The sequence below is a fragment of the Pseudonaja textilis genome, chromosome 1 (assembly GCF_049901715.1).
Source record: "Pseudonaja textilis isolate UNSWEBS1 chromosome 1, rPseTex1.2, whole genome shotgun sequence".
NCBI classification, from domain to species: domain Eukaryota; kingdom Metazoa; phylum Chordata; class Lepidosauria; order Squamata; family Elapidae; genus Pseudonaja; species Pseudonaja textilis.
This window is the reverse complement of record NC_141990.1, coordinates 96603968-96619499: the sequence shown is the minus strand read 5'-3', so window position 1 is coordinate 96619499 and position 15532 is coordinate 96603968. Positions and strand designations below refer to the sequence as shown.

Genomic DNA, 15532 nt, shown 5'->3' with positions numbered 1-15532 from the left:
CTTCATTGTATTATGATTCAGATGGTCAAGGCAAGACAAGCCTCTAGAGAATCTTTATTTATACCTACTTCTGTATAAATAACTGTATACCTACAGTTCTACTTCTGACTCAAGGCAATGAAGAAAGGCCCTGAACTGCATAAGAAAACCCATACTGGGAAATTGTAATATATGGTAAGTATGTGTAGGACCTAGCTGGACATCAAACACTGGAACTCTAGTCTGTTTTCCCTCATTTCTAGAATAAAAAAAATACAGACGACAGTAAGAATTTCAAAGAAAAGTACTTTTAATGGTGCTCTGCAGTTTCTATTTTACTAATAGCAAAGAATTTGAGGTTGCTTTGTTCTATCATCTCCTTAAAGTTGAGAATGAAACTTTACAAGGTTATTCAAAGACCGTTCTTGGAAGGTCATCTCTGATTCAAGCCATTTGGAAGTGTAGATCACACATTATTTTCCTCCACTGAACTGGAAATAGGTTGAGGATCCTCCTGAATATCCCAGCAGAATTTGAAGGGAAGCTTTTCCATCCTCTCCTTAAAGACACGGTCAAACCTTTCATTCTGGGCAACAGTCATGAGGTTCTTCCAGTCCCCAATAGTACCTGGGAAACAATGGTTAAAAATATGTCAGCAGTTTTTGTATTCAATTAAACTAGAGGCTATGTCATCCTTTAAACCTACAGCCTTAAAGGAGGCAGTTCTAAGAGTGGAGAAGGACAGTGTCCAGGGTAGAATGTGAAGAGTTTATACCTCCCTCACCCTAAAGAGACCAGTGTGAGCTAGAAAAATCCCATTCCCAAAGGATCATTAGACTATTCAGGCAACAGACTGATCATTCAGACAGTCAGATTATATCCATGCCAAAAATCTGCCATAGTGACAAAAATACTACTTAAACATCAGTGGTGGGATTCAAATGTTTTTACTACTGGTTCTGTAGGTGGGGGCAGAGCCAGTCAGAGGTGGGATTTGCTGGTTCTCTGAACTACTCAAAATTTCCGCTACCGGTTCTTCAGAACTGGTCAGAACCTGCTGAATACCACCTCTGTTTAACATTGGTATATTGGTATATCTATGGCTGCCTCAGCTGTAGGCTGGTGATGAGACTAGCACAATATCATTGACAGCAGCAGATAGAGTGGTTGTTAGGACACATTTATATCACTTAAGGAGGTGTCTTTCAAATGAAGGCAGTAATTCTGGTTTAAGATGAAGGCTGATATATAAAAACCAGAGTGTGAATTACTATTGATTTACCTTTGCGAAGAAAGCCTCCTTTTCTGCAATCTACAATGTCAGGAGGCATGAATGTGTAGTTTGCTCTAGAATCCACTTTCATGTTATCAAATGTAGCTTTATCCACCACATCATCCACCTCCTTTCCAGTTAGTTTTTTCCCTAGGAAGTTGCATATTTTCAGTACAGAACTTCTCAGATCCTGCAATTTGATGCAGCTTTATATTAGGTCATCCATAACAATGGAGAAAAGATGGAAACATATCTTACACATCACTACTGTTACTCACTCCCACAGTCTTTAATTCTTTCTTATTGAGAAAAAAATATCCTGATAAAGTCATTTGTGTTCATTATTTTAAATGAAAACATAGGAAGAAATATCAATGGATTAAATACAGAAGTGCTTCCTTAGGACTTATTATGAGACACGATGGCTAATATTTTGCTGAATTATAGGTGCAGATTCTCATATTGGATTCCTTTACCAGTCAGTAACTCTATCAAAGAGATCAACTTTGTTTTTGCAACATTGGTTTCCAATAGATACATGCTAGCTCTTTCAACTCTAGCATACTTGGACATGTGCATATGTTCATTAATCTGATGTCAATGTGACAGCAGACTAATTTCCTGGATTTGCCTTACTTTAAAGGAGGTGACATTTACTTTTTTTTTTCAGAAATTTCACCAGTCCTTCAGGTGTTCACAGAGATAACTAAGAGTGGATGACTAATTACCTGTCTGCTCCTTTCCTGAATAAATTATTCTACACATTCCTCCCTTTCTAAAGCCTCCTGTGTTTCAAGGTTGTTCATATTGCATTACACATTTACACATCTTACCTTTTTCATTTCTTCATAAGACAGGAAGAGAATATTGAAATCACCCCTATGAGTGTACCAGCCTTCTACATGGTCTAGCCACAAATTATTAGGCACTGATAGAGAGAAATGAACTTGGCATAAATATGAGTGCAATTTCAAAGTCACTTGGTTCAATTGTTTAGCTTGGCACTGCAATGTTCCAGCTAACAGTCCTTCTCAGGGATACATTCTTAATGCTTGAATTTCTTCCATTTATCCTTATGCGCTGATGGGCCTACAGATCAAAGCTCAACTGACGGGCCACCCTAATAACACTGAATGTGAAGAGGAGAGAGAAGGAATGGGAGGCATAACTAATGTGGTTGCATACTGCCAATTGCTAAGGGGAGTTTTTTGTCAAGATGCTGCTATATTGTTTTCTTTCTTTTTCTTATTTGGATCTTTGGGGCAATCTGAGATAATTTTGTATATATTTGCAAATATCAGACTTACTTCAGTTAGCTCCTTTCTGCTACCAGGCACTGATAGGGGAGAAATGAAACTCTCTACTTTTCAAATGAACATATTAACTTTTGTTAATTTTTGATTCTGTTCCTCCATTCCCAATACAATCACTCCCTGATTTTAAACCAACAACTTACCTCTCTCTGTTTTTCTCCTCCTTATTAAATAGATCATAGTATTTCTTCTCACTCTCCCTTAATAGCTGTCTTCTCTTGCCTCTCCCATCCGCTTTTGCATCATGAATTGTCCCAGGAGTCCTTCATTCATTTCTATTCATTCATTCCTACTCAATCATCCCATTATAAGCTATTTTCATAGAGTTTACACAAATTATTGCATGAATATCAAGACTCATTGTTCTTATGTTAGGGGACAGGGCGAGTTGTTTGCTCTTTGTAGGAAGTGGATTGAAATGTATTCATAATCTCTTATCTAAGACAAAAACTGGGAAAACATGTCATGATCAAGTTCTTCTTACCTTTGCCAGACAAAAACCACTCCAAGAATGTATCAAAATCTTTTGGTGTTTCCCTTACAGGTGTAACTTTGGTAAAATGATAGGTAGAAACTAAGACATCCTTTGGATTTCTAAACACATAAATAATCTGTAGGAGAAAAATGATCATATCTAGTCAAAAAGTGGTCATCAGAGACTCCAAGTGGAGTGAATTCTGCTTCAGACAGCAGGAACAAAGTAGGGTGGATGAAAGTCTTCCTTGAAGCTTGGTAGACCTTAGGGGGGCCTCTGGAGGCCAGAACTCCATTTCTACTTTATTTCACAATATGTTAACTATCCATGAATGAAATCTCTATCTACCCATGTTTTCCCAAAATAAGACCAGGTCTTATTTTCTTTTGGGGCCCAAAATAAGCATTAGGGCTTTTTTTGTTTTGTTTTTTTTGGGGGGGAGGTGTCTTATTTTTCCCCCCATGTATGGGAGGCCCATTTTTTCTGCTTTCTCACAGCGAGGCAGGAGGCCACATGGCATAGCAATGCCACTGCCATGAGGCAGGAGTGGAGCTGACCCATGCACCCTGCACTGGTTTACCTCAGGCCATGCCACCCACATCCCAACACCTGCCTCGCCTTGGTAGCCAGGACCCCCGCAGCCAGGCCACCCAACCCAAACACCTGCCTCACAAGCTGGTAGCCAAATGGTAACCATTCATAAAGCAAGCGCAGTATGTGCTATTCTTGGATCACACACAACTGCCCATGCTGTTGCATTTTGTACCAGTTAAAGCTTCTGAATGCCTTTAAGGGCATCCCCATGTAAAGATGTTATGGTAGTCGATTTGGGAGATGATAAGGGTATGAGTGACAGAGGGTGGAATGTTCAGATTTGAAAACAAAAGGTAACATTCCTAAACAAAAGGTAGCCTTCCAGATTTGTTAAGATTATACCTAGCCATGCAGCATAAAAGTTACAATCCACCTGGAAAAGGTAAGGTTAAAGATCTCTATATATAGAACTTTAATTTGTTTCTTAGCCTATTTCTGGCAGGCAGGGCATTCTGGGATCCCTGTTTTGTCTGAGGTCTTATCTCTTGTGCTTCAAATCTTGTCAGCACACACCAAACAGAATGGAACAATGTACTTATCTGTGTCTTTGCCCTTGCCTATTTGTCAATAAAACATTCAGATTTAGATATAAAAGAAGACAGACAGCTCCACAGTCCATCCCAGAATACTTAGGTCATACCTTTCCTCTTTTATTTTGTAATCCTTTGGGTACTAAATAATAGGGCAGATGGGAAGTAAAGAGACGAGGTGATGGGCGAGTGGAAAAATCTATGTGGAAAATATTACACTCCAGCCATGGAGCTCTATCAATCAGAGTAGTATTTTCAGTTCCATCTCGATGACCTTCATGAAGAATCAAGCTCACAATATTTTGAGTCCATATTGTACCTGCAAATAAACAGCTAAATTAATTCATGCAGAGTCATTGTTATTTGGACAATGCTGAAATTATGCAAAACATACGTTCTTATCAGAAAGATAGTAAACATTTCAGAGATACATAAAAATAGTGAATGTTTTTCGATATTCTAGCTTCTTCTAGAACAAGGGTCACCAACCTTTTGGATATTGGAAACCACCAAACTCATAATTTTAAATCCTGCGGACCACTAATATGAATTTTGACTGATGGTGGCTTGCTGACGTTGGTGGGAAAGTCAGTCCCATATTCCAGAGCTGCAGTAGTCACAGGACTGGCCCTTTGTTCATCCCAGAGCAGCTGCTCCTCCACCCGGGTGCACCAGCCTGCCATGGATAGGAGGAGCTGCTCCAGGATGACCAAAGGGCCAGTCCTGTGACTACTGTAGCTCTGGAATATGGGACGGACTTTCCCAACATCAGCAAGCTCCCCCAGGGTGCATTTCCCTCCCAGCCGTTGGTCTTACCTTCCATTTTTACCTCACATGGCTCTACTCAAGGTAAGGTCTGTGGTCAGCTGAAGGGTGGGGTCTAGCGGGATGGGCAGGCCACGTGGGTAATGCAGCCTTATGTTCCAGTGGAGCCTGGATTAATTGCTTTGGGGGGACATTTCTCTGTGGACCACCTAAATTTTCTCACTGGTTGGTGACCACTGTTCTAGAATATTTCATAGATGTATGAGAGAAAGTTAGCTCTGCAAAGTAAAATAAATTAAAATTGGTCAAAATGAAGATTTAGCAGCTTTATTTTCTACATTTCCTACAACTTCTAAAAAAATGCCAAATGTTAAAATTTGGTTACAGCATAGCAAAGTTGCAGCGACCAAAATATTATAACCGGATATAAGATTAACTCTTTCTCGGAAGCTATCTTTAAACTTACCAGATTTGGGATATGTGATTATAAATATATCATCATCTTGGATTTCAAAACTTTCCAGTGAATCTATACTTTCAGGTGACACCCCTTCTACAAAATAGCATCCTTTGTGTTTATACAGGAATTTATTTACTGGTTCCATTATTTGACCTGTTGATATAATAATAGAGTAATTGACAATTGTTCCCACATTTATGGTCAACAATGTATTAACTCTTTTTTAAAAAATCATGCTTCCTGGAAACATAAAGAAAAACAAAATATATTATTACATCAGTTTCTGTAGGAAGAGCCTCGGGGCAGAGTCAAGAGAGGAATAAGCCTGGGGTCTTTACGTTTCCACAAGCAGTCTATGAAGAATTATGGACTTACCAAATATGAGATGCAAACCTTATTGTTCATACCTGGATTACAGTTTTAGATTAATCATATACGTTTCCATTCTATGTATAAATGGGCACTCTATATGAATAATTTAAAAATTGAGCAGTATTATTCTGTGTTGTCAAATTTTACCATTGCATTTAAAAATTGGGTTGAGTGACTTCAATATTTAACATAAGCTGCTATATCCATCTCAAAATAAGCATTTAATTAGCTGACATGCTAATGATTAACTTTCTACCTCTGGATTTTGCCTGGACATTCTTGACAGCAGCTTAAGCTAAATGCCACCTTTCCTTGTTTTAATAAGAGGCCCACTTAAAAATTCTTCAACCACATCAGTGACATTTCTTACATAAGAAGCATTTGTGGTCAGTCTCCTTAGCTCTTTGCTAATAGATAGCAAAGCCAGTGCTAAATGGCTAATTGCAGCAAAGGCACAAATAAAGTAATTAACATGGAGTAGCTCCAACTGAAGCAAATTCATGGCTCACTTGAAAACCTCTACAAATTTGATAAAATTGATAAAATTTGATAGATGAGTCTATCATCTGCACCTCTATATAACTGTCTGGTTTGGTTCTGCAACCCAACAGGACAGATACAGACTTCAGAGGATTATTAGGACTGCAGAAAAAACCATTACCACCAACCTGCCTTCAATCAAGGACCTGTATACTGCACAGGTCAAAAAGAGGGCTATGAAAATATTTACAGACCTCTCACATCCCAGACATAAACTGTTCCAACTCCCTCCCTCAAAACGACGCCTTCCTGAAAAATAAAAAAGATCCAGCTTTCAAGCAGTTGTCCGTATCCTTGCGCCTGAGTTCTCCCAGGGGGAAAATTCGAATCCTCAGAAGAAAGGCATTTTGACAGCCTTTCAACACATCCGTGGCTGTCAAGCCAGCATCCACACCATAATGCAAAACGTGAGGACGCTATAAAACAAATAGTAAGTAAAAAAACAAAGCAAAAAACCTTTCTCCTTGCTCTGTAAGACCAGTGATAATCCATTTGAGAAATTGTATACGTACACACTTCCTGCTCACACTAACCCACAGATCAGTATAAGAAAGTTGTAAAGGTATATGGCACAAATGGCCAATAATAAGAGTGTATGCAGGTAGTCCTCAATATGCAACCACAATTGATCTTGGAATTATGGTCATAAGTAGTTGTGGTTATAAATTGGGTCACCGTGTGATTTAACTCTACTGCATCTGCCTTTCTCAGATATGGTCATTAAATGAACATGAGGGTTAAGTTGAGCACAAAATGCCCCCAGGAAATCCTGGGAGCTAGAGGCCCATCACCAGCAGGGTCCAAACAGAATAAGCAGCAACAAGCTTTACAAAGCCAAAAACAGCCCAGCAGGAAGGAAGTGCTTAGCTGAATTAGGGCCTAAGCATTCCCTTCTGATCCTGATCCCAAACAAGCCTACATACTTCTACATCTAGGGTCCTCAAACTTGGCAAGTTTAAAACTTGTGGACTTCAACTCCCAGAATTCCTGAGCTAACATGACTGGATGAGGAATTCTGGGAGTTGAAGTCCACAAGTCTTAAAGCTGTCAAGTTTGAAGACCTCTGTTCTACATAGAGAAGCCCTGATGTTTTGAACTTTTGCTTGTGGGTTAGCTGGCAGTAAGGAGACTGCAGGCCTCCCCTAGCTCTTCCTATGTTACGGAGAACTGAACTGCCTGCATGCAAAGGTGGCAGCTGCCAGACAAGCTTTCCAAAACTTTTCCCTTGTTTTAACCTCACCCTCCTGCACAAAGCACTTTTTATCAGTGAAGAAAGCAATAAAAAAAAAGGCTGGGACAAACTTGTTGATCTTTCTCTTCCCCCCAGTGGCGCTTTGGTAGAATTAAGCTAAACTCTGCCTCTGCTCTCCAATCTCCGTCTCCTTGTTTAACTTAATTTGCTAAATTTACCACGGGCACCTAGAAAGAGGGGGACAAAATCTATAAGTGACTTACCTTGATGAGTGACTGGCAGGCTGAAGAGTAGAAGAAAAAAAAAATCTTCTAGGGATTTAAATGGAAGGGAGGTGGGAGAGCTGAACACATACACACCCCTTTAGAAAATTTTTTACTGCTTGTCTGACTTCTTTTATGACCCAGTTTTTACTACGGCTATTTGCTACATGTGTTTTGGCAGTTTCTCCATTCAGCTCTCCACACAAACAACAGCTGGATTTTTTTTTTTTTTGCTTCTTTCATTCCCCCACCCCACCCCCCTTAATTTTTTTTTACTCCACCCTTTCCCAGCATAACCAGGAACTGCTTATGCACTGTGGGCCGCCTTATGGATAAATGCAAATCTGTTTGTGATAGGCATGCCCAGGGCACATCCAGACATATCAAAATTCATATATCGGTCTATTTAAAGTGATTCTGCACACATGCTGAGTGCTAGGCTAGTCATTTACAGGCCGCTGTGAAATCCAGCACTTCAAACTTCTGTGTGTGTTTGAAAATAATACAGCAGCCGAAGTGTTTAATAATGATTCCACATCAACATGTGGGGCAACTCAAGGTCTCTGCTAACAGAATGCAACAAAACCTGTTGTTGGGGTTTTGATAAAAATGATTTCTTCAGATTGATTTTGTGTGGATGTTTTATACTAGCGGCTGCCAACTTTTGGGGGAAAGGATTTTCCGTGGACTGGAAAGGATGTGTTTTATTGTGTGCCTGCATCCTGCAGATGGGGCTTTGTTGGTTTGTGTGGCCCAGCTGCTAGCATGCTTTGACTGGGGGAAGGGGACCCCTGTTATAAACCACGTTGTAATTTTAGTGATGAAGAACAGTGGACAACACAGGACATATCCTGTAATTCTCACTAGACAGATTGTGAAATGGCGAACAGAGTGAGTAAAGAAACCAGTTTTAATTGTTATGTAAATGCCAATAGAACATTAACAGGATATGTTTTATATTTCACAATCTCTGAATTAACACTCTCTAGATAGTGATTAGCTCAAAGCACCCTGCTTTTATATTCCTATGGTAATTGGAGTCACAAATCTTCTGAAGATTTTTCTGGTGTAGAATATTACCACCACATTATTCTATCAGAAATAACAGAATAATATAGTTGGAAGGGACCTTGGAGGTCTTCTAGTCCAACCCACTGCAAAAAGCAGGAGCACCTATACCCATGATGGTGAACCTATGGCACATGTGCCGGAAGTGACACGCACTTCTGGCGGCACATGAGAGGTCCCCCAGAAGAGTGCATGCACACACTGCCAGCCGATTGTTGGATATCTGTTGTGCATGCACAGGGGGAGATGCATGTGCAGGAGACGTGGGTGCATGCATGGGGACGGGGTGCATGGGGGGTTGCATGCGCATGCACATAGGCATCTGGTGTGGACACGGGGTCACACACGCATGCACTGGGGGGGTTGTGTGCACACTGCATCATGGGTGCTGGCACACAGTGTGGAAAAGGTTAGCCATCACTGACCTATACCATTTCAGACAAGGGATCGTCCAATTCAGAGGTGGTATTCAGCAGGTTCTGACCAGATCTGGAGAACCATAGAGGACATTTTGAGTATTTCAGAGAGCTGGCAAATACCACCTCTGACTGGCCCCGCCCCCTTTCTATTATCTGCCTCCCAAGTTCCAGCTGATTGGCTAGGTCTTCTTTTGTTGTCCTGGACAGGAGAACAGAGCTGGAAAGCAGGTTAGTGTGTGTGAGGGGGAGGAAATGGGATTTTGCAGTAACATTCCTCCTGGAGTGAGGTGAGAATGGAGATTTTACAGTATCCTTCTCCTGCCACGCCCACCCAGGCACGGCACGCCCACCAAGCCATGCCCACGGAACTGGTAGTAAAAAAAATTGAATCCCACCACTGGTCTAATGTCTTCTTAAAAACTTCCAGTGATGGAGCACCCACAACTTCTGTGGGTCAGTCCCACTGATTAATTCTGTTTAATTAGCTCTCACTGCTCTAGAAAGTTAGCACCCACCCTTCTCCTAGAAGAATAAAATATTCTAGGAAATATTAAAAAGGCAGAATATCATACCTCCCTGGATGAGAAAAGCAGATACATGCTCTTGGAAAGCAGCCTCCGCTTTTATTAATAGCCCCAGAAAGACTGGGCCATTCTATCTACAAGAGAAAAGGCTGAGCCAGCTTATTTACAACACAAAAGACCGTCACCCTTGGGACATAATAGGATTAGCCCTCTACCCATCTCACCACATGGGCCCTGGGAAAATTACATCACCCAGCAAGGTTCAACCAAGCCTGGGACTCAAGACAACCTACAAAGTTACCCCTGCATGGCCCCATGGGTGACAACCAATCAGAATACATTTCTTTCACAGGCACAGGAAGCGAGTTCAAAGCCCAAGAGAAGCCATGACAGCAACCTTCCCTAACCCAGCTGTACTTGTGAAGGGCCAGGTGAGTCAGCAGCAGGAGGAAGAAGCCAGTGAAGATCAACTGGAGGTGGCAGAGGTGACAAAAGGGCAGAGATGGGATGATAAGATGGATGGAAAAGAATTGAAATGCATTTTGTGATTGTAAATGCGAATGATCTTGGGTCCATAGGGGAACTGCAATGGCTGTAACTTTAAGCACTAGGCATTACACCATCTGTTTAGCATCGCGATAACTGAACTTTCGCTGAACAAATGGTTGTTAAGCGAGGACTACCTGTAATTAGAATCCTGCTTTCTTTGCTAAACATTTCAAAGTAAAATCTGACTATTGCCGACTACTGCTTTAGTTGTAGGTTGCCCATTGCTCTGCTAAATTAGTAAGACACAGAAGGGAGTGTCCATGATGAAATGCTTTCACAGCAATATATGCTAGACACTCTGGCAGGCTATTATTATGGACATGATGATGCATGCATAAATTTAAAAAAAAACCCATAGTGCTAGAGCAAAGTAGAGAGAGCTTGATCTAATAGTATGAAAATATAAAAAGGTAGGGATAGAACTATTATTCAGTGACATTTTAATTCAGTTTCTGTATTCTGTAAAATGTCTGAGAGAGAGAGAGAAAGAGAGATGGAGGGAAGAGAAAAAGACAGAAAGAAAGAAAGAAAGAAAGAAAGAAAGAAAGAAAGAAAGAAAGAAAGAAAGAAAAAGAGCTAGCGAGAAAGATTCTTCCGAAGCTTGCGCTACACTATTTGTAAGAGCAGTTTGCTTTAATCCCCTCCTCTACTACAAGCTCTTGCGTCAAACCGGCAGGACGCTTCCAACCGGTTCTGGCGCTTGGCCTGTATGTAACCAGCAGCAGGCCCCGCCTTTTCGACTTGCGGCGGATGGCACGGAGTTGAGCAAAGCGCCCTGCTGTCACCGCGGCTCTCCTGTTTTCATCAGCCGCTTAGCAAACTGCAACTTTTCTGTTCCGCCGCCGCTGCTGCTGCTGCTGCCATGGCCTCAGGAACCAGGCCCCTGATAGGGCACGTCTGCGTGGTGACTGGCGCTTCGAGGGGCATCGGGAAAGGCGTCGCGCTGCAGCTGTCGGAGGCGGGCGCCACAGTTTATATCACGGGCAGGAACCGGGAAACTCTGGAGCAAGCGGCGGCGGAGGTGCAAAGCAGGGGCAGCAAGTGCGTGCCGGTGGTGTGCGACTCTACCCGAGAGGAAGACGTGGCGGCGCTGTTCGAGCGCGTCCGAAAGGAGCAAGCTGGCCGCCTGGATGTTTTGGTCAACAGCGCTTTCTCCGCGGTGACCACCCTCTCCAAAGAGATCGGTGTGCCGTTCTGGGAAAGCGAGACGTCCCTCTGGGATCAGGTCAACAACGCAGGCCTGAGAGGCAACTATTTCTGCACGGTTCATGCTGCCCGGCTCATGGTGCCCGCCGGACGCGGTCTCATTGTCATCATTTCCTCGCCCGGTGGGCTGCGGTACATGTTCGACGTGCCGTACGGGGTGGGGAAAGCTGCCTGCGACCGCATGGCGGCTGACTGTGGCGTCGAGCTGCGTCCCTTCGGCGTGGCCTGCGTGTCCCTTTGGCCCGGGTTGGTTCGCACCGAACTGGTCGTGCAGCAAGCGGAGGATGTCAAGAAACTATTCAAGGACCTGCCGGAGCGGCTGGCCAACATGGCGGAGAGTCCCGAAGTGAGCGGGAAATGCGTGGTGGCCTTGGCCTCGGATCCCCAAGTCATGAGGCACAGCGGCAAGGTGCTCCTCAGCCCAGATCTTGCTCGTCTCTACCGGTTTAAGGACGTGGATGGACGTGACGTCTATAATTATGTTTCGGTTCGGAAAATCTTTACCGAATTGATGCCCAAACTGTCTTTCCTTTTCTGGTTCATTCCCTCCTTTATCACTATCCCTAAGTGGGCCCTTACTCTTTATTCCAGCAAGTTTGCGATCTACCCTCCCATTCAGCCGGCGGATTTTAAACCACTTAAAAAAGACTGATCCGTGTGGTGCACGCCTTAGGAGCATGTTTGGAAACAAGGGCAATCTTTGTGAAAAAATAATAATGATTGTTTTGATCGGGTCGTTCTCTGATTAGTTCTCAGATTTCATCTCTTAAAAATCAAGAAAAGCGAATTATTTGCAGGAAAGTTCTAAAAGTTCATTTGAAGAATTGCTCTGAAAGGAAAGCTTTAGGAGACAATTTCTTACTCTCTAAGATCTGTTTCAGTGTTTTTGAGACAGCATTAGCTGCTAAGTTACTTAATATTTCTGTACTATCTAAAACAGGGTTTGGGGTTTATGAAAGAATCATTCACATACTTGAAAGTGATGGAGCTACTTACAACTAAGAATACTGTACTTAAAAGATGTCAAGCCACCTAGGAGAAATGCTTGTTTTGTTTTTATCTTTGTTGAGCACATTTAAATACTCTGCCAGAGCCTGTTTGTATCCCAGTCTTCAATATTTTGTTTCCATAAAAACAATTGTCAATTTGAAATACATGTGATATTACGAAGTTTACTTAAAACAAAAATCAAAACTTTTAAAGAAAAGGGTTCTTCTCCTGCCAAGTCCCAAGGTGAAGCTTGGGGGAGGAAATCCTTTTATATGTCTCTTTTTCAGCCTTCAAAAGATTCCAGAATTCTGTTCATTCCAAAGCCAAATATTAGCAGAGTTAGTCCTGATGAAAGAAAAGCCCATAGAGACAGCCCATATTAAGCCTTATCGTATACTCAAATCAGCAAATATTAGCAAATGTAATTAGAGCCATGTCAGAACAAAGTTTATTAAAAACCATTTTGAAACAGATAAGGGGGCATAAAACAAAGTCCTGAATAAGGAGTACAGTGGGTGGGGAAAAGAAACACCTCACTGTTCAGTTTATTGTCTGTATAATTCCCAAAGAAGCAAGTTCTTCTAGTGAAGGACAAGCTTGTTCTTTTCATAAATAAACCATTGTTTGTTCCTAAAAGGTCTAAGGAAGCTGATGCTTGCTCGCTTGCTAAGTTTTGTATTCTGTTGAGAACCCTGTGACCACAAATCAATAAAACTTTAAAAGCTCCACAGCTATTTGATTTTCTTGATTTACATTGGAATTAAAGGGAATGTTTTAAAGATTTTTTCAATAGTTAAACTTCTTCATTGCTTAGCACTTTTCATTCAATGGAATAGTTAAAAGGCCAGAAAAAAGAGAAAGTTGATTTTTGAAATATGGTGATATTCCTAAATGCAAGGAGCAGCGGGGGGGGGATTGGCGTTATAAAATTGTGCTAGGGAAAACAATCAGGAGGAAACCCAATTTTTCCCCAATCCATACTACTTTGATACCCATGATATCTCTTCTCCTAATTATCCTGTCCCTACTTATTTTTGTTCCTGCTCTATTTTTGAAACTTTACCATAATTAGAAAACATTAATAAAATTATTTGGGGATTCAATGTGACCATGATATGTGGAACAGCAACTGTGGAGGCTTGGTTCTAAAATAATTGATAAAATCACCCAATTGCAAAAGGCAGCTTTACTTGGAATAGTTTATATATTGTGTTACATTTAATATTATTAAACATCTTCCCTATCTTAGATCCTTGGGAAGGGCTCGATAGCTACAATAAAACTGACTAATCTGAAAATGTGACAGATTGTGCAACAAACCATAATAATAAAGTTGCACGCCAAGCAGATAAGACCTGGCAAAGGCTAAGAGCAGGAAAACTGAAGAGACAGAAGAACTAATTCTGATTGCACAAGACCAAGCCTTAAGAACAAAGAAAGCAAGAATTAAGAAGACAGCAACAGTAAACAAATGTCACCTCTGCAAAGAAGCTGAAGAAACAGTGGACTACCCTGTTAGTTGCTGCAAGAAGATTGGACCAACTGATTACAAACAGCAGCATGACAAAGTAGCAACAACAATGCATTGAAAGATGTGCAAGAATACCACAGAAACCATAAAATAAAGTAAGTAATAGAAAATGAAGAAGTTAAAGTGCTGTGGGACTTGAATATTCAAACAGAAAAGCACCTGCCACATAACCCCCAGACTTAATAATTGTCAATCAGAAAGACAAGGTCTCAATAGCGGATGTGGCAGTACCTAGGGACAGCAGAATATAAGAGAACTGGAGAAAAATTGCAAAATACAAAAGAGATGCAAATAAAAATAGAACATCTGTGACAAAAGAAAACAAAGATAATACTACATGTCTTGTGTGCAATCTCAAATATCTGGAGCAGCACTTGAACACCATCAGCATTGACAAAATCACCAATTAATTGCAAAAGGCAGCTTTATTGATAGTAAAACTTGAGTTATTTATAAAAAAATAAAGGATTATAAATAAATGCCAACTTTTTTTTCTAACCTTGCCAGTCACACAATGTATTGGCTTCCGAGGTTTTAGCAATAGTAAGGAAGAAGTCTGCCTTAGAACAGGCGTGTCAAACTCGATTTTATTGAGGGCCACATCAGAGTTGTTTGACCTCGGGAGGGGGCAGTGTGTGTGGACAGGGGGGGCCATGGCCAGTTCACCATCACCCATGTCGAGTGCCTGTGGTCGAGCCCTCTTCCAGTGAAAACAGGCTCCCAAGTTCCATTTTCACCAGCAACGGCCACCTCAACCCTCTTCTAGCAAACAGCTGTTTTAGCCAGGGCCAGCCACAGTCCTTGCGAGCTCTGTTTTAGCTGGCAGCAGCACTGTGGGCTAGTCCTTTGCTGTTTCCAAGGTGGCCCTGTGGGCCAGATCTAATCCCATGAGCCGGATCGGGCCCCTAGGCCTTGTGTTTGACACCCCTGCCTTAGAATTTCCCATTCTGATGACATATCCCTTCATCTATAGAGATAATTACTAGATGCATCCTATGACATCTAACTTCGTTTCCCCAAGAACCATAGGTTTGTAGATTAGTTAATTACTACCGTACTACTTAAAACCAGACAGGTTTTAAGCAAAACCCAACCTCATGTTGAAGCAAGGCCACCTAAAAGTTGCATGATCTAATATTTTAACAGTCAAGTACAGAATATAATGTAAGTCAAGGAATTCCAGTAAATTTAAGATATCATTTCCCCTCTTGTAGTCTATATAAGTGCTCTTGCAGCTAATTTTAAATTAAGAAAAGAGGTTGAAATTTTTCAGTCCCAGAATTTGCCCTGAGGCTATGTCCAGGAACATGAGTATCTTTCAGTATAATTCTTATTTGCAACTGCAACATAATTTTTGTTCCTGCATAAAAAAAATAAAATATACTTTATTTTCTCCTTGACAACTATCAGAACTCAGGTCATTGAAACAAAGCAAGGGAGAAAGAGGTAACTCCTCAAAAGTTCTGACACCATCAGCAAGTTTAATGAG

The 15532-nt window shown here is 41.4% G+C and overlaps 2 protein-coding genes across 6 annotated transcripts; one reads left to right on the top strand and one right to left on the bottom strand.

The window, feature by feature from the left end:
• Positions 1-269: 269 nt before the first annotated feature.
• LOC113439540 (amine sulfotransferase-like) lies at positions 270-7995 on the bottom strand. Of its 5 annotated transcripts, none has more exons than XM_026705418.2 (7): positions 7757-7995; positions 5396-5542; positions 4275-4483; positions 3050-3176; positions 2086-2180; positions 1262-1442; positions 270-606 (listed from the first exon to the last, which is right to left on the bottom strand). In XM_026705418.2, exons 2-7 carry the CDS (start codon positions 5532-5534, stop codon positions 446-448), a joined length of 912 nt encoding a protein of 303 aa, XP_026561203.1. In that variant the 5' UTR covers positions 5535-5542; positions 7757-7995; the 3' UTR covers positions 270-445. The 5 variants fall into 5 exon arrangements, with proteins under 5 accessions (XP_026561203.1, XP_087768662.1, XP_087768669.1 ...); XM_087912536.1 differs by lacking the exon at positions 7757-7995 and adding an exon at positions 6496-7266; XM_087912543.1 differs by lacking the exons at positions 2086-2180; positions 7757-7995 and adding an exon at positions 6496-7270 and having other exon boundaries at positions 1262-1402.
• DHRS1 (dehydrogenase/reductase 1) lies at positions 7995-13240 on the top strand. The gene has a single exon (XM_026705420.2). The coding sequence runs from the start codon at positions 11179-11181 to the stop codon at positions 12172-12174; it is 996 nt and encodes a 331-aa protein (XP_026561205.1). The 5' UTR covers positions 7995-11178; the 3' UTR covers positions 12175-13240.
• Positions 13241-15532: the final 2292 nt, after the last annotated feature.

What these genes read in the sequence shown, in the direction of transcription:
- DHRS1 (XM_026705420.2), top strand. Translation starts at nt 11,179, where the DNA reads ATGGCCTCAGGAACCAGGCCCCTGATAGGGCACGTCTGCGTGGTGACT.
- LOC113439540 (XM_087912536.1), bottom strand. Translation starts at nt 6,793, where the DNA reads ATGGATTATCACTGGTCTTACAGAGCAAGGAGAAAGGTTTTTTGCTTT. An exon ending in TTATGTCTGGGATGTGAGAG is followed by an intron (nt 5,543 to 6,495) that starts GTCTGTAAATAT and finishes TTATATCAACAG; the next exon opens with GTCAAATAATGGAACCAGTA. An exon ending in TACAAAATAAAAGAGGAAAG is followed by an intron (nt 3,177 to 4,274) that starts GTATGACCTAAG and finishes TTTCTCCTACAG; the next exon opens with ATTATTTATGTGTTTAGAAA.